Source organism: Sphaerodactylus townsendi, linkage group LG06 (assembly GCF_021028975.2).
Source record: "Sphaerodactylus townsendi isolate TG3544 linkage group LG06, MPM_Stown_v2.3, whole genome shotgun sequence".
Taxonomy (NCBI): domain Eukaryota; kingdom Metazoa; phylum Chordata; class Lepidosauria; order Squamata; family Sphaerodactylidae; genus Sphaerodactylus; species Sphaerodactylus townsendi.
Window position 1 is genome coordinate 43,355,460 of NC_059430.1, and position 19,503 is coordinate 43,374,962.

Here is a 19,503-nt window from a genome sequence, read left to right on the forward strand (position 1 = left end):
AGGCATATGAAATGAAACACTAATAAGGACAAGGCACAGGACAAGGTGCAGAAAATATTTGCAGTACAAAAATATCCACATCACTTGAAAAGAGCTGGTGCTGTTAAACACAAGGCAAGGCCTGCACAGGTTGTTACCCACCTGGCTGAACAGAGTCCATCACTCATGTGTGGCAGTCCATTGAGGCTTGATAAGCGTACTGCTTTGGCTGCCTGCCTGGAACTGGAAAAACAAAAAACGGGTCTTGTCAAATATTTGGCACTTCCTCCTCCCCCCCCCCCATTGTGAGTGGCCTGTGTCCGGCTCTGAGGGTCACAAATGATAAAGGTTTGCCAGAGAATCTTGAGCTGATAACTGCTGGTTGAATATCAATTTGCAAACTAATTTGATTGGGATGGGGACAGCCATATTTTCTGTCTGCCCCATTTATGAATATTGTAAATGTGGGGAGTGATTGTGGGGAGTGAAGTCTGATTTTTGCAACCAAAGTGGTTTGCAAGGGAGGAGACCTGAATCCTCCCCCCCTTGCCCCCCTTATGATCACTGCTTATGATTGAATATATGTCTCAAATACCAGAAGTGACTCAGTTTGGGGGAAAGGGACAGGAGTGTGAGGTAGGTGGTAAGGCACTGGAGGTGGAAACACTTGTTTTTTATTGTAAAAGTTAAAACATACCCATATTTCATGTGAAAACAGCCCAGATATATAAACAAATGTGTGTCCCCCTCTTTCCTCTGGCTTGGTCATGAGACACTTATGGAGCTGCCTTATATCATGTTTACTTGTAGGTCAGTGTAGCTCCATAGTCTTTACACTTACCAGCAGAAACTCAAACTGGGAGAATTCTCTCTTAATGTATGAGATCCTTTTATTGAAGGTGGTAGGGATTGAACCAGGAAACTCCTATATGCAAACCAGATGCTCTCCCGCTGTGTCATAGTTCCTCCTCCTGATGTTCTTTTCCATTGGAAAATTGAATTGCTCCATTCCGTTAGATGATTTTTTTGGTGTGCCATTTTTTAAGTGACACAATTTATCAGTTTTATTTATATTTAGTAAACCACATTTTATAAAGTTTTAAGTGCCAATAGCAACAGATACATGAGCTGAAATCAGGGACAAATGGAGGAGGGGAAAATGGCCCTGTGGAAGAGCTTCATCTCCAGCCTGTCCTCACTCTAAGCCCCCCCCCCCATGATAGAGGGAATGTTTGCTTCACCAGCCCTGAGCAGGACATGCTGAACCATGGAGTCCTGTGGGGAACAGCTGGGCCTGACCACTCATTCGCTGCAGTGTGACTTGGCAGGGATGTCCCTCACCATGGCAATAGTAGGGCTGTCTGGGTGTAGTAAATGTCAGGCTGCACACAACCTTGACAGTACTCGCAGGGCAAGTCTGGGCAGGCACCACTTTTTCTCTGCCACTAGCTTATAGAAGTGGAGCTTAGCACCTGCCCTTCTGTTTGGGCCCAGATGATGCTGGAGAAGGGGGCGACCCCAGGCTGGGGGTGGAAACAGACTATTGGCTACTGGGGCGGTAGCTAATCCACCCCCAGTTGAAATATTAGACCGGTGGAGGGAAATCAAGTGTGGTTTAAATGTTATGTTAAATGTTATGTTCAAACAAAGTCAAAGCTTTATCTGACAATGTAATTGGAATAATTTCTGCAGTGGTTTAAACACAATGTGGTGTACACTTCCTTTCAGTTGTTCAAGGGAAAAGAAAAACCTGAAAGTGCTGAAAATTATTGACCCACTAATTTGAGCACACTGAAAGAAATGTGCATGACATGCTGTGGACATGGTTGTCCATTTACCTAACAGAATTTAACTCCTGTCCACAAAGATTACTGGGACATCTCAGTACTGAAAGTCTTTGTGGTATCACATTACTTCTTAGTTCTGCGTCAGATTGGTTATTTCAACATTGCTTCCACCATTGGAAGGGAAATATAAATAATAATGTTTAGATTTGATGCAAACAAATGAAGAAACTGAAACCAACTCTGTATGCACAACATTCCATTAAAAATTGGAAATGAAAACCAGAACAATGGATTATTCCTAATATATCACTGCCATTTGAGATGTAAGTGATATAACAACTCAATTCTGCAATCTATTCCAGTATTTTATTCTGTCATTGATTAACCACATGCTAATTCATTGAGAGCTAGGGTGGTGAATCGGTCAGAGTGTCAGACCAGGATCTGGGAGACCCTGTTTTGAATCCCTACTCTACCATGGAAGCTTGCTAGGTGATCTTGGGCCAGTCAAATGCTCTCAGCCTAACCCAATTCACAAGCTTGTTGTGAGGATAAAATGAAGGAGAAGAGCATAATGCAGGCTGCTTTGGATCCTCATTTTGGAGAAAGGGAGGGTATAGCTGAAGTAACAAACTAAATAAATAAACATAAATTAGTTCCTCCTTGACCGGGAGGGCCCAAAGTAACCTAATTTTGTCAGATCTCATAGCTAGGCAAGGCTGGCTCTGGTTAATATTTGTATGGGAAACTACTGATGAAGTCTGAGATTTCTGTGCACAGGCAGGTAATGTCTATCCCCCTCTGTTCATCTTTTGCCTTGAAACCACTCTGGAGTCACCTGACTTGATGATACTTTCCATCAACCTATTCCAGAATTTATTGTTGCTTAGAAGGGCAAAATGGAAGTTCTTTACAAAAGGTCATGCAAGTAACTCTCCTTTTGTTCAAATTACTGCACTTGATTCTGACTGTTACTGTTATTCTTTTCCACTTATTTTTATAGGGGAGATGGAGGAGCTAGAAGCTCTCTGGCTCACTGGCATTTGTCATAATGAAAAGAATGAAGTAATGAGCAGCCAGCTAGATATTGATAACATGGCCGGTGTCTTCTATATGTTGGGAGCAGCCATGGCCCTCAGCCTCATCACCTTCATCGCCGAACATCTTTTTTACTGGCAGTTCCGCCATTGCTTCATGGGTGTCTGCTCAGGCAAGCCAGGTGTTGTCTTCTCTATCAGCAGGGTGAGTACTTACAGCCACGGAGAAGAAAGAAGGGGGGAAATTCTCACTTCATTACCATGACTATTTCTTCCACCTAAGCCAATGTGGACTGATAAATAGCAGTGGTTTCCAATACAATTTCAAGCATCAAGTGAACTGACATCATTTGCCAGACTCACTTGCAATAGAGAGGTGTGTGGATGTGAGAGAGAATCTGCGGAGAACCACCTCAAAAGAATGGGAGAAAACAAAAAACATTTTTAAGTCCCCCCTCCCCCCCTTTAACTAAAAAGCCCAAAAAGAAGCTATGCAATTTTTTTCTTCAAGGTGGAGTTTTGTGGAGAGCTCTGTAAAAGTTATGACTTTTATGTGAGTGTTTTTAGTGTTCCTTAATAGATTTTACTGACAGATAAAAAGGGCATTTCTGCCTAATGCTTTTCCCTTGGTATGTAATTTCTGTGAAAAATGTTTTTTGCTTCAGTTATAAATATGGTTGAATTCGCATTTGTTCTTTCTTTCTCTTTCTTCATGTCACACTTCTGAATTTGGCTCTTTTTGTTGCCCTGCAGATCACAGTTTTGCATCTTAATACATGAACCCTAGTAGAATTTAGTTTGTTACTGAATCGCCTTTGATCTGAAGGCCCACACAAACAGTGGCCTTCTATTCTTATCGGTGGTAAATGCTCAAGAGGGCTCATTCCTGTGTCCTAGCCAACAGTGGGAGAATCTTCTTAACTGCACAAGGCTGCATTACTGGATCACAGCCAATTTTAGTACATTCAGTGATGCTGCTTTCAAGATTTAGAGGCTTAGTGTGAAGTAGACTCTCACATAATAAATTCACTAGTGTGATTCTCCTAGATCAAAGGTGACTTGAGAAACTTTTTTACTTTTTTATTACAAAGATATGTATTTGTTCATTTGTTGTGTTATTTTGTTTAATATAAGTTACTGTTCATTGTGAAATCAAGTTCTATGTCTAGGTTGTCTTTAAAATGCTGAATTCTGGGATGAGAAAAAACAAAATTCAGAAATTGGGGAAAAACATTTGTTGGAATCTTGGTGAAAACACTGGAACACATTGTAGGTTAGTAGCAGGAAACACCAAAGAAACTGACTAGATAGTATTTCACAATGAAAATAGGATTTCTATTCTCCCAGACTTCTTATTAAACTGAATCATTTTCCAAGGATTTTGGTGAATGGTCAGTCTAAAGCCTAAAGCTGTACCTAAGACTCAAAGATGATTCTCTTAGTGCCTTAGTTGCTTCTCTGAGTTCACTTCAGGGATCCAAGACATGATCTAGGTACCTACAGAACTAACCCCCCACCCCCAAGAATCTACTCTCTATAAAAATTTAAAGAAAAATGAATTAAAGGAAGGATGTAGATGAGGTAAGGAATGAACATTTACTTTTGTGGTGTTCTTCTCTGTCAAAGTTCACATATGAAAGACCTTTAGATTTACTTCTCAGAGGTAGAGAGAGATTAAAACTACAGTGGATTGGAATTCTTGGAATAGGCTCATTGCTAGTGAGTAATGGGTGAACAATTGTAGCCAAGGTCAGAAACCAGGGCTGAAGACTATAATAAATGATTTAGCCCCTCTTCTGTATTTTCTGAACCCTCAGCCTGGCTATTTCTAATTTCTGAGGGCCATATATTTCATGTAGCTTTTGTCACAAGTCCCTACATAATATTCAAAACACAGAGGACATTACATTTATGTGTGTTTTAAGTGCCATCAAGTTGCTTCAGATTTATGGCAACCCTATGAATTAATGACCTCCAAAGTGTACTATTGTTAACAGCTGTGCACATGTCTTACAAATTGAGAGCCATGGCTTCCTTGAATTAATCCATCTCATTTTGGGTCTTCCACTTTTCCTAACATTATTTTCTTTTCCAGTAAGTCCTGCTGCTCATAAAGTTATTTTTAGCTTCTAGGGAGAGGTCAGACTAGATTTGATTTGGAACCCACTCATTTGTCTTTTTAGTAGTCCATGGTGTCTCTAATGCTCTCCAACACTACATTTCAGATGAATTAGCTTTCTTCCTGTCAGCTTTCTTCACTGTCCAACTTTCACACTCATCAGTGGTAATAGGGAATACTATAGTATGAATTATCTTTATCTTGGTACCTCGTGGCAGACACATTCTTATGCATTAGAATCTTTTCTAGCTCCTTCATGGATACCTCAGTCTTTTTCTGATTTCTTGGTTGCGATCTCTTTTAGGAATTAAAAAAAATCTTTAACAATCTCCATTTCTTCATTGTCAGCCTTAGAGTTGTATAATTCCCCAGTAGTCATAACTTCTTGATTTTGAGCTGTGATCCTGCTTTGGCACTTTGTGTTTTAGCCTTAATCAGTCACTGTTTTCTGCCAGTAAAGTGGTATCTTATCATCAGCATATCTCAAATTGTCAATATTTCTTCTACCAATTTTCATTGCTCCTTCATCTAAATCTAATCCAGTTTTCCTTATAGTGTGTTCTGAACACAGATAGGACAGATAGGAAAAATAATAATCCCTGTCTGACACCTTCATCAACTGGGAACCAGTCTTTTCCTCCATATTCTGTCCTAACAGTAGCCTCTTTTCCAGGATATAGATTGTGAATAAAAACAATCAGATATTGTAGCACATCCATTTCTTTTAAATGCATCCATAATATTTCATGATCTACACAATCAAAAGCTTTGCTGTGAAACACAAGCTGATTTTCTTCTTAAATTCTCTTACATGTTTCAGTAAATAACGTAAATTTGCAAAATGAACTCTAGTGCCTCTGCCTTTTCTGAATCCATCCTGAACGTTTTCTTGTTTCATATCTGTTAACAGTCTTTCTTGTAACATTTTGAGGATTGCTTTACTTGTGAGAAATTAATGCAATGGTCCCATAGTTCCTGCAGTGGGTTTTTTTTTTGCAATTGGAATGTAAGTTGAACATTTCTAGTCTGTGAGGCACTGCTTTATTTTCCATATCTTTTGGTATCTTCTTGTTAAGGTTTTGATGGAATCCATTTCCATGACTTGAAATAGTCCTGTTGATATCTTATCTACTTCTGTTGATTTTCCCCTTTCTAATTATTCTGGTGCATCTTTAACTTTACTTTCTAAAACTGTCAGTTCATCTTTGAAAGTTTCTTCTTTGGAGGAATATATCATCCTTTCATCTCTTCCGTATAGTTACCGGTATTTAGTGAATTGTCCTGTACAATTAATGTATTTTCATGTGTTGATCTTTCAGCATGACTAACTGTGCCTTAAATTTCCCTTTGATTTTTTGGATCTTGTGGAACAGATCCCTTGTTTTTCAGGTTTGGTTGTTGTTTTTTTCTCTTCAATTTCTTTACACTTTACACTGCTTATTATAATCTTTAAATTCAAATCGTTGAATGTAGACTTCTGAATTTAGATTTCTGACTCTATTTCTGTCACCTTTTACTTCTCTTTTTAGAAGTTTTAAGAGTCATTCACCACATTTTTTTGCTACTTTTGACTACAAGAATTGTCTTTGTGCACTGTTCGTTGTTAATATATCTAGTTTCAACCCATAGTGCTTCCAGTTGACATTCACTTGGACTTAATAATGCAAATCTCTTCTTTACAAGGTCTTTAAAGTCTTCAGACATTTTATTTAGATTGTATTATGTCAATGTTGATGTTTTGATGTTTTTCCTTGACTTCATAATAGAATCTCCATGAAGTATGATTGTTATTATTTGGTTGGGCTTTGGATTATAGCCACTTAGTGTTACTGCTTCTTCTCACCTCACTATTAGAACAACTCTGTTTCTTCTGTGTTTGTCATTTCCACAGTAAAACACTTTCAAATTTTTTTACTGAAAATGTTCTAATCCAGTCTGCATTTACATTTGTTTCCTGCCTTTATTCCACAAGACTCAGAGTGGTGTAGTGGTTCTAGTGTTGTATTAGGACACAGGAGACCCAGATTCAAATCCCCTCTACTGCAACCTAGCAAAACTACTCACAGACCTAATCCTTGGAGGATGCCAAAGACATGATAAGCGAAAAACTGAACAGATCTCTAGATCTCAGTATTATGTTGGAGAGCCAGTGTGTTATAATGATTAGAATGTCAAACTTAAGACCAGGGGGAGCTGGTTTTGCATTGCCTTCCTCTGCAGAACCTTTCTTGGTGTTCTCTCATGCAAATACTGACAAGATTGTGTTATACCATGCTGCCTTTCCTACCATCTTCCCCACTGTATCAGCAGGAAAGATTATCCAGATCCCCTTTAAAATGGTCCTGGAGATCAACTCTAGTCTTGGGCTATAAACCTATTCTGGATTGATAACCAAGGGATGAAACAAAGTGGCTAGGGACAAGATGGCTTACTTTTCATATAGATAATAGTGCAGTTTATTGAACAGAAACACACAAACTGAGGTAAATTTTAATTGAGAACAAGGAGATTTGGGATGTCAGGGTTTGAACAGTACATCCCCAAGGAAAAGAAAATCTATTCCCAGGCAGCATTTTTTTTCTGCTGAAAAAAATGTCCGACTGTTACTCCCATGCTGTCTTAACATACTTTTCTGATCAAATTAACCTTCACCAAACATTTTTCTCTTAGTCCCAACTTCTACCTGTCTAAAACTCCAACTGTCAGGTTTTAACCCTGTTTTCCACACACAGGTCTAATTGGCTGGTTCAGAGAACAACTCTCATTGGGTCCAGTGTTGTTAGGGGTAATTTTACTGCCCCACCCCACCCTTCTGTGTGAGGTTTATACAAAAGATACTGGGAACTCCGCTCATAGAATTCCCCGTGTCTTGACTGAGCTGGCCCTTACTGAATGACTTGAGCCAGCTGCTGTATCCCAGCCTAACCTGCCTCAGAGAGCTGGGCATACAAGAAGGTGGTGGGGTCTGTGTGTGTTTGCATATGTGTAAACATCCCTGAGCTCTTTGGAGAAGGGGCAAGGTAAAAATCAAATAATAGATAAAAAGATAAAAAAAGAAGGGCAAAACTACAGAATGTAAAGAGGAAAATACACAAAATATGGAAGGAAGTCTCTAGTGCCAGCAGGACCATTATAATGTTCACTATAGAGCTCTATCAGGGAGGAAAAGATTTCTTGTTACTCTTTTTATCTCAGTCTGTAAAGCCTGTAACTTGTCTGCTGACCTCTCCTTGTTTTGTTTTGTTGCAGGGCATTTACAGCTGCATCCATGGAGTGGCTATTGAAGACCGCCATTCTTCTATGAACTCCCCCACAGCCACCATGAACAATACACATTCTAACATTTTGCGCCTGCTTCGTACTGCAAAGAACATGGCAAACCTTTCAGGTGTCAATGGCTCACCACAAAGTGCCCTGGATTTCATCCGCCGTGAATCATCTGTCTACGATATCTCTGAACACCGCCGCAGCTTCACTCATTCTGACTGCAAGTCTTATAACAACCCCCCCTGTGAAGAGAATCTTTTCAGTGATTACATTAGTGAGGTAGAAAGGACCTTTGGCAATCTACAGCTAAAGGAAAGTAATGTTTATCAAGACCATTATCACCACCATCATCGCCCCCATAGCATAGGTAGTGCCAGCTCCATTGATGGACTGTATGACTGTGATAATCCACCTTTCTCTGCACAGCCTCGATCTCTCAGTAAGAAGCCATTAGATATTGGTTTGCCACCGGCCAAACATGGCCAGCTAGGTGACCTCTATGGCAAGTTATCTTTTAAGAGTGACCGATACAGTGGAGGAGGGGCACATGATGATTTGATCCGCTCGGATGTCTCAGACATATCCACCCATACAGTGACTTATGGCAACATTGAAGGTAATGCTGCAAAGAGGCGAAAACAGCAGTACAAGGATAGTCTAAAGAAGCGCCCAGCCTCAGCCAAGTCACGGAGGGAGTTTGATGAAATTGAACTGGCCTATCGTCGGCGTCCCCGTTCTCCTGACCACAAGCGCTATTTCAGGGACAAGGAAGGGCTAAGGGACTTCTATTTGGACCAGTTCCGGGCAAAGGAGAACTCACCACACTGGGAACATGTGGATCTGACAGATATTTATAAAGAGCGGGGAGATGACTTCAAGCGTGACACTATAGGGGGAGTAGGGACGTGTACTAATAGAACCCATCACAAACACGGGTCGGGAGACTTTGGAGCAAACAATGAGCACAAGCACAGTGTTGTGAGTGGGGTACCTGCACCATGGGAGAAAAACCTCACCAATCTTGATTGGGAGGAACGGCCAGGGGCAAATTATTGCCGTAGTTGCCCATCTAAGCTGCATAACTATACTTCAACTGTGGTGGGACAGAACTCCACCCGCCAGCCATGTATCCGGTGTGAAGCTTGCAAGAAGGCAGGCAACCTCTATGACATCAGTGAGGACAACTCCCTCCAAGAGCTGGATCAGCCATCTGCTCCTGTTCCAGTGGCAACCAGCACCTCCACCACCAAATATCCTCAGAGCCCTTCCAACTCCGCCTCCAAGGTGCAGAAGAAGAATCGCAACAAGCTCCGCCGGCAGCATTCGTATGACACATTTGTGGATCTGCAAAAGGAAGATGCATCGCTGGCCCCCCGCAGTGTGAGCCTGAAGGACAAGGGTCGCTTTTTGGAGGGAAGTCCCTATGCCCATATGTTTGAGATGCCAGCAAGTGAATCCACCTTTGCCAACAACAAGTCCTCAGTGCCCACCACCAGCCACCATCACCACAACAATCCTGGCATTGGTGGTGGTTACATGCTCAGCAAGTCGCTCTACCCTGACCGGGTCACACAAAACCCTTTCATCCCCACTTTTGGTGATGACCAGTGCTTGCTCCACGGCAGCAAATCCTATTTCTTCAGGCAGCCTGTGGTGGCAGGGGGGCCCAAGGTGAGGCCAGACTTCCGAGCCATTGTCACCACCAACAAGCCGGTGGTCTCGGCCCTTCATGGGGCTGTGCCAGCCCGTTTCCAGAAGGACATCTGTATAGGGAACCAGTCCAACCCCTGTGTGCCTAACAACAAAAACCCCAGGGCTTTCAATGGCTCCAGCAACGGGCATGTTTATGAGAAACTTTCTAGTATTGAGTCTGATGTCTGAGTGATGGGGAAGAGCATGGGAGGGGCTGGTGCAGGAAATGTGAAGCGTGGGAGGGTCAGGTGGTGGGTTCAGACCTAATTCCCATTTGCTACTCTTCTGCTATTCTTCTTTTCATTGTGGAATACTGGAGTTCTGCTTAGGCAGTACTGTTGAGAAGTGCCACCTCTTTCTTTCCCCACTCTCCCACCCATTGATCTCTTTTCATTTCCCCACTCACAGTTCTCTTTCAGGCCATCACATCTCAAAGTATAGTAGCTTAGCTTGTGTTTTCACTGTTTGAAAGGCAGAGCATATTTGAAGTGAGGTCAACACATGAGTGGGGTCAATGGCCACAGAGTTTGGGGTTTTCTTAGCATCAAACAGAAAGTTCTTTCAGATATGAGAATGTATCAGGAGGTGGAGAGTAGAAGAGATGGAGTGACCACAAAGAAGATATAATTCTTCTTAAATTTGTAATTTTAAGCAAAATTAACAGGGCATGAATAGTGTGGGATCAACTTAATACAATATGTCTTGATTACATGCAAAAAGTCATTCAGTACTTTTATGAAGATTTTGTGGGTTAAAGGCTGAAATATGCAGCTGCGTGTATACTGAACAAACAATGTAATGAAACTGGGATATTGTTACTGTGGGAAGGGGAGGTTTGACATGATTGCCACCTGGCTATTTGTCTAGTCATAATAACCCAATACAATCACTTCTGAAGGGTGAGTGGAATGACAGAAGTGAATGCCAATGAAGCTTTTAGCAAAAGCACTGGAAAAATTACATTGGGGTGGGAAATCCCAGGGGAGGGGCCAACACCAGGTTTTATCTTATTCATGAAGAATTTGTTGATTTTGAATTCATCAGATTTCAGACGTGGGTTGGCTGATGCAGAAGTTTACATGAATAACAATTTACATAAAATGTTTTTATGCTCAATAAGAAGTTTTAATGTGACAAACGCAGCAGAGCAAGCTTTTGCAGTGCAAGAGCAAAGCCAAGTTGGCAACGTAGACTCCACTATTCAGGAAACTTTGTTCTGAGTGGTTTAATCTATAAGAGGGAGGGAGGCCTCAGTCATCCTTCCCTCATTTTGCCCATCATGCAAAGTAATTTTGCAAGAAGAATATAGAAAAGGCTTTCTCTGCTGGTGGATCATGAGGTACTTCCTCTGAACAGAAAGTAGGAGAGAAATGGTGTGGATAGTGGCAGGAACAGGGCCAGAACAAGGATCTGGCTGCACAACTCAGACATATGTATATGTGTATTTATTGAATATATACTTATATTTGATAATATAGCATTATGGAAATACATGGCTTGTCTTCCACAGGGCATGAGGAGATGAAGCATCAGATCCCACAGATGCTGTGGTAGGGACTGGAGAGTAGAAGTGGAAAGATTTGGGGAAGAGAATTACGAAGATCAGCAGGTGCTGAGCTGAACAAACAGTAGTCTTTAGCAACATTAGAGTTGGCCTGGCCCTGTTCTCAGTGCATGTGGAACTGGTACCAGCAGTTGTCCTGCCAAGGAATCACTGTAAATGCAAGTTAAACTCCATACATGGAAGGGTTGGTAGAAGAAATGAGATTGTTTCATTTACAGCAGGAACCCTCAGGTAAGGGCAACAGGTCTGCTGTTGCTTCCCAAACATGTGGCAAAGCATCTCACTTTTTCTTAGGTCTGTTCTACTTTCCTAACAGGAGGGCTCAATAAAAAGAGCTCTTCTGATATATGGGACCCGTTGCAATGGAACTGAATGCATGTAGAGACACAGACCCTGAACTTTTGGAAGCAGCCATTCTTTTTCAAGCCACATTTCTTGTAGCTGATTCTCCTCTCATGTATCTTTCACGCCACACTCCAGTTGGGTTTATCTTAATATCTTTCTTGCATTCAAGCCAACAGAAGGCCTTGTTTTTTTTCATAAATGGGGTAGGGATGAGCCTGAACATTTTGTGACATGGGAACCCTCCCTTGCTGGATTCGCTGAGCAAATGATGGAAGATCAGTGTTAAATGTGCTGCCCTCTCTGTTGCTGGAGGAGTCGAACACCTCTCAGTTCCACTCCTCTTTCCCATGTAAAAGGAACACTATATTTGCTTAGCAATCTGCAGAACACAAAGTGATGAGGCTGAATCCTCCAACAAGGGCCATCGAGAAGGTATTCATTTCATTTGTAAATATTTTTTTCTATTGCATTTTGTACAAACTAGTGCTTCTCTTCTTGTGAATATTCAGGTTTGGAGAGGAGAAAAGTTTAGGTTGTTTTTTCCCTATAACTTTCAGGCTGCGAATCTGGAAGTGATTTTATGTGGGCCCAGGCCAAAGTGGGGGAGAATGAGACAAAACTGCATGCATTGAATACCTCTTTCTAATCAATACCTGTCACCTTTTTTCTTCATGGTTAGAAAATGGTGGTACATCACCTCAAGCCTTGCTAGCAGGGCTTTCATGTTCAAATGGAAGCATACCATCTCCCTCGCTTGAATCTATACCCCATGCCACCATCCTTAAATGGTATCTGGGTCTTGAGACAATGTGCTGTTTTCCCTTGGTGATGGAGTGGACCATCATTTTGAATGTTCAGTTTAGACTATCACCCAACACTACAGGGATTTCTCCAAAGTTATGTTGGTTTGGGAATCTTAGGACTGGGAAATCTCTTCAGTTTACTGTACTTCTTAAGGTTTATTAGCAGCTAGGTTTACTGATCAGCCATCTCCTGGCATCTGGTTCAGTATTTCATTCCCCTAGCCGAAACCAAAAATATTAGAGAATGGTACTGCGGAGAAAACTAAACTGAAAAACAAACCAAAAAGATGCTAACTGAACTTTCAGAATGATTCCAGAATTGTGGTTCTGAGTAACAGTTTACCATGGTTCTTGTTTTCTTGCAACCTTTTTCTTGGATCCTAGCTCAATTTGAACATTGAAAACATGTTTACATATATAGTGTTTAGGAGCGATAATATTAAAGTGCTTTAAGAATGTGAATTTGTCTGCTTTAAAGACAGAATTGTTGGAGTTAGTCCATCTGCAGAGATTTTTATCTTTTAACATGTGAAATCAACCTTTTGGTATTTTCCATTTATGTTTTGTTATAAACATTTTTGTTGATTTCCTTTTCCTTGAAATTTTACTAAGAGGAACAGAGTTGGTTGGATCATTTTCACACACGTAACATTGATTATGGTTTTGCAGTTCAAAAATTCTAAGTGTTTATTTTGCTCAAAATAATCAAGTGAACATGATGGGAAACTTTAGCAGCAGGTGCAGCTTATGGTGGTTTGGAGACATGCAATATTTTTTCCCAAACCTGTTGCCAAAAATCCCCCAAAGGACCTATATGGAATTTCAAACTATATGTCACAAAACTGAATGTCAGTTGCCTCAGAAACAGTTTTTGCTTCCTCCTTTGAAAATATAAAAATTTTCTTAATTTCTCTGTAATTTCATGACATGGATTCCCTCACACTGCCCCTGCTCCCAAGAACTCTGGGTTATTGCCTCGTGCATGGGACAGTATCTGAGTACCTGGTCTGTTTTTCAATCTGTGATCTTTTGCCATTGGTCACCATTAGGAAGTTTAGAAATATTTTCTTCCACATCCATGAAAATGCAGATGTAGTACATCTAAAAGGTTAAGAGAGAAAAAAGTTGGGGGCAAGTGATGAACTTCTTACACTATTGAACTTCCTGGGTCACCTAAGATCACTCATTCTGGCATTCTTTGGTGATGTGATAGAACACCTGCTAATGTAGCAATACCCCATACCATAATGTGTGGTATTCCACAGATATGGTTAATGGAGGTGTTGTTAAATTGTGTGATCCCCCTGCATTCAACATTAATCTACAGTTTATAAAAAGTATATCGACCTGCCTACTCTCACTATTGATATAACTCTGAGTATCTCATGTATCTGCAGAAATCAGTTACAATCCCAATTTGGGTTTAGGTGTTTTAGTAGCTTTTTTTTAAATTTTGTTTTGCTTTTGTTTGTTTGTTTTGCAAATCTTCTTCCCCACTGGAAGTATTTTCAGTTTTTTTATATAGCCCTGCAAATGTTTCACAGCTTCTAATGAAATAGATGCTTTGTGGAGGAAACATTTTGTTCCACTGTTCTTTTGTTGATTCCATAATAGTCAGAATAGAATTATATGCTTTATATTGCTTGATATTACTGTAACTTTCTTAATATTACTTTAACATGGGAACATCCTTGCTTTCCAGAAAGGGTTGGCATGTTGTTCATGATTGCACTTGGTAATGCCCAACGCCTCCAAAATGGGACTTGTGTTGTCTTCATTCCATTGACATCCATCAGAGATAAGTGCATGAAACTACCTGAAAGATCAGACCCTTGAGGACCTGTGAAGAGAAACCTAAACCCATCTAACCTGCTATTTATATTCTCTCCCATAAGTGCTTCCCTACAAATTGAATATACTAGGACTGTCCAAGTGGAATAGATACACTATTCTGCTGGACTGTGCTCAAATACGAAGAAAGTAATTAGCGGGACACCACCTTTGTCCCCCAAGGGCTTATTTCCACTTTGTAGCCAAATAGGCTTCCAAGCCATAATCTCTTGTTCTTACTATTCCCTACATCCTCACCACAGGAAAAGCTGGTTGGGGTTATAACCGCTAGTTATATTTCCAGGCATATCACTTCATTTCCATTATGGATGGGTTTCCCTTTCTGGAGTCCATCAAAATAAACCTCAGATAAAACCCAACCTCCTCATTTTTAAATGATTAATTAGTTTGAAACCCCCTTTCCCCTCTTCTGTATGTCCATAGATTCTTTTTATTGTTTACAGTACTATCTATATTACCCTATGGAATGTGGCTGTAACAGCCAAGGTCGGTTCACACTGCCAAATTGGCATACTAGACCCATAGCAATGGAGAGGCATTTATGCGGGGGACAAATCTCCTTTAAAGTTTCCTGTAGTTCTCATTTTAAAACCTTAAGTTCTTTAATCTAAAGGCAAAGGTGACTTAGAACTCAGGCAACTTATCTTTGAAGAAAGAGGCGTCTGTTTCTCCTTCAGCAAACATCCATGTTTTGGGTTTGATAGACTGCAGTCCTATACAGAGTTACTCCAGTCTGAGTCCCTGAAATCAGTGGACATAAACTGGAGTAACTTCATAGGATCATTCTGTCAGTGGACTGTGTTTATCCATTATGAATTTTGCCTGAACTTGAAGTTTAACCATATGCCCAGCTGGTAGTTTAGCTTTTACTTGCTGCGCCACCACAAAGCTGTTTGACATGACTTGTGTTGGTTGCTACAACCTTTTTACCATGTGCCAGGTTCATCTCGGATCCATCCCACCTGCAGATTCAGCATAACAATTTGGTCAGGATAAAATAAATCTGCATTATCAGTATTCATTATATACTTTAACTTCCTACAAGAGGTTGTAATGAACACCACCATTAAACTCTTAGAAAGTCCAACCTATTCCATGGTACGGGTGCATCTCACTTCATAAGCAGTGGTGTTATGTACACATGCACATGTGTATGCACACATACCCATTCTCACACACACACATCCTGAAAAGCTGAATAATATATGTAGATGTCACATAATTTCATAAACAGCCTGAGTACATGTGGTCATATCCCATACATGAAAGTCAGTGTATTTCAGCAAATCCTTTGACTCTTTTTAATCTCAACAATGCGTTTTCTCAAAGCAGAAACAATGCAACATTTTTTAACGTTGTTAATGTTAAGTATTCATGTTGTGCCATTTATATCATCCGCTTATTTGATTGCGGTTATGTGTAAATATACTTGTATATGTGTATAGGAGCTAATTCCAGCAACTATATTCAAGTTGGGGGAAGAGGGTACTTTTTAAAATATGTACAGTATTTCCATATTAAGCAAAGGCATGGGGTAGGGTTGGGGGATTTGACTTATGAGTTGTGGTTTTCCTTGGTCTGTGATGTTTGAAGTTGTTTCAGTGGTTGCTCTTGCTGGTTTGGGAAGTTTATATGGATGTTCTATGTGTGTGCTAAGAAAGGGACTCATGTTGGGGGAGGTTTGGGGCTGGTGGCGGGTGGGAAAGAAAGGGTGTTAATAGTTTCTTTAATTAGAACCTGTATTGATCGCTAAATACTCATATGTTGGAGAGTCTATATTTGAAACACCACACTATCCCCACCTTTAGATGGTTTAGTCTTCTTTTCTTTATTTCTGGCTGCTATTGTTGTTTCTCTGTTCCTTGTCCTGGGATGTGAGCAACATCTGTCATCTCAAGACTATGTCTTCCTTCCCCCATTATTTTCGGGCCATTGTCTCTTTATCAGTTCTTCCACCAGTTCTTCTCATAACACATCTAGAATGTAATATTTTGTCATACTTAATTATTGTAAGGGATTTTCCTGTCAGGACTTTACTGCCTATGTTCAACTGCTACCATAAACTCTGATGAAGGACTTCAGTCTTCAGAAGTTTGCTACCTCATCTTTAGGTTCTACCTACACTGCATCTTAGTTCTCTCCTCGTCTTTTTTTTATTTGTGTGTGTGTGTACATTGATATGATTACATATGGGAGCTTGTGAAAATGATATTTCTAGCTATGTTCTTCCAAGGTGTTGGAATGTTAGGTTTGGACCAAGGCCTCAGATCCCTGCACAGCCATCACACTTACTTGGTGCCCTGGGTAAATCACTTTCTTTTAGCCCAGCATATCTCACAGGGACTTTGTGAGGACAAAATTGGATGACTGTATGTATACCATTCTGCATTCTTTGATACATATTCTTGTTATTATATTCACCACTTACTACATTCCCAGAATGTATTTTATCTCTCTCACTATGACCTAGGGTTGCAGCTATAAACAGCCAGGCAGTGACACAATTGAACATCAGTGTGGATATCTCCTTCATAAAAGAAAAATGGGAAAAGTCCATGATGAATAAACATTTGATATGATTGAGCAGTTGGCACAATTACTAATAACTGAACTGCATTGCTTCCTGACAACTAATATTAACTGCGATTAAATAAGTTTCTCTACTCATTTTCTCGATAACTAGCAAAAATAGCAAATAGGGTTTTTTTTCATTAATACATGAATGCGTTATTAATTCTAAGTCCTGTCCATATGACCATAAATGGGTAGTTGCAGATCTCTATATCTTTTGCAATTTTATCAACATCATTTTACATATACTAGCTGATTACATTATATACCAATTGTTTATGTGTCAACTGATTACATCCAATTTCTTCTTTGACTCCAGTGTTGTATTCCAAATTGTGTTCCATTATTTGGTGTCTGATTTGAATAGCATGGCAGACATTGGAAACCATACATCAGAATCAGAAATGAATTCATGTATCTCAAGCCATAGATTTCTAAGTAGAAAAGCAAACACCATTTTCCTTCAGAAAAAAAATGGTGAGAAGGTATCATAGCTGACCTTTTTACAGTTGCTTCCCACTGGTAGGAAATTTTCAAATCATTTCCATCTTCATGACATTTTTTTGGAAAAAAATAGAGGATATCAAGCTTTTTAAAGTTGTCCATATCTTAAAATAAAGTGATCTGGTTCCTTTGAACCTTCTTGCCTCTTCAATTAAAATTAACAGATTTTTGTTGTGCCTTTTTTCATTTGTTGCTCTGGACAGAACTTTAATAGCAGTTCCCCATGGTAAACTGCTAACTGAAGTCCCTCGGTTGACCAGTTCTCTATCCAGTTAACATGTTTTCCTCATACTGATTTCTACCATAATGTTATGTGATGATTATTAAAAGAGTATGGTTAGTGCCTTTCATTTATGTAGCAGTTTAAAGGTCAATCTTATCTGTTTGGCTTCCCAGCAGCCCAAACCCGAGGCATGTATTTTTCTGACTGAAGTGGGACTTAGTCTCTGAGAAGCAAAAGATGCTTAGGACGGTATACAAATGTTGGGACAGTCTTGATCTTTCTCTCTCTGGCCTTGTGTGATTGATATAGGCAGAGAGGAATTGCCAGGACAATAACCATGTTGGTTGTTGCTGCACTGCACTGGAGGTAGGGGTTTGATCAGGAAGTAGGCAGAAGAGGTGCATGTTGTGTACTTAGGTTGGCCCTTGGATCCTTCCAGCTTGGGCTCCCTGTGAGCCACTGTGTCAAATGCAAATGCTAACAAGATTTGAGTGGTAATGAGAAGTATGCTTTGTAATCATCTGCTTCATACAAGGACTTGTGAGAGGCAAGTAATTGTTGAATATGTAAAAGACGAAACTGAATCTGATGGCCATAATTAGCTGAAGGTGGCACATTGAGTCAATGGCTGAGATGGGAATTGAATCAAGATTTCTGAAATTTGTTCCCAGCATCAGACAAGCACCTCAGTCCCCAAAATATTAAATGGAAGTCAAGTTCCACTGAAGTCAGAGGGAAGTCTTTCTATAAAATGTAACTGGATTACATTTTAAGTTGAAGTAAATTTTGCCTACATAGGAAATGTATGTGTTGAAATGTATAAGCATTTTCTTCCAGGAATTAGGATAAAGAATTCCATTTTGAAGGGGAAAGTGCTTGTTCTTAAAAAGCAGAAGACAGATAGGAAAGACATTTAGACTTCCCTTTTGGGCACATAGCATTTCTCCTGTTGAGATTGGTGACATTAACATCTTCTCATTATGCCATACACTTCCTCTGTGCCATGCCTCCAGCACAGCTCTTTGCTTTGCTGCTCTGTCTTTCTTATTCACAGCCTGGTGCCTGCCTTGTTTTGCTTGCTGCCAGATGTCTCCCCGCCTCGTTACTAATCTTTGTGATGCATACATCATTGGTTAACCTGTTGTATGTATCTGAGAGTAAATGATGCATTTGAATGGCCTTTGGATGACTCTCAAAACTATGACAAACCTATCCCCATCCTTATTTGCTTGTGCCTCTTTTGTTCAGCTTCTACTGCTAGCATTGCCACTTTCCAGTGTTAAGAAGGATGAAATTTGGAACAGAGTTTTAATGGTAAGCTGAGTGCAGCTGTGAATAACCAGTTTGGATTTAAGTTAATGCACTTCATCACTGAATGGTGTACATAATGTAAGGTATCTACTGACAATATAATAGTTTGACACACTCTCGTAGAGTCATTTGGGAATGAATGTGGGAGGCACATTGCTGCCCTCCTTCCCATTCCTATAGCCATTTTGTGGTTTGGCAAGAGAACCATCTGACTGGAAACCCTGTTTAATATGGGAAACTCCTAAGGATCTAGGAGGCTGTGCTCTACAAGACTTGGTGGTTCCCTTCTCTCTGGGAAGGGAAGAAGTAGGGTGTGTTACTCTACAAATATCTTACCTCTCCATATTACATCCCACAGTCAGGTCTCATAGTAAAAATTAATAACACTGGAATCTTGAACCCTTTATAGTTTTTATTATGCTTTTTCTCAAATTATCTCGAACAGGATTT

The 19,503-nt window shown here is 40.2% G+C and overlaps 1 protein-coding gene across 1 annotated transcript in view; it reads left to right on the plus strand.

The window, feature by feature from the left end:
- The window catches only part of GRIN2B (glutamate ionotropic receptor NMDA type subunit 2B), a 375,653-nt gene extending 362,424 nt beyond the window's left edge, over positions 1–13,229 (plus strand). Inside the window, exons 12-13 of the mRNA XM_048499864.1 lie at positions 2,770–3,008; positions 8,172–13,229. Of these exons, the coding sequence (XP_048355821.1) occupies positions 2,770–3,008; positions 8,172–10,070 (2,138 nt within the window). The 3' untranslated portion in view covers positions 10,071–13,229. The remainder of the gene's footprint in view (positions 1–2,769; positions 3,009–8,171) is intronic.
- Positions 13,230–19,503: the final 6,274 nt, after the last annotated feature.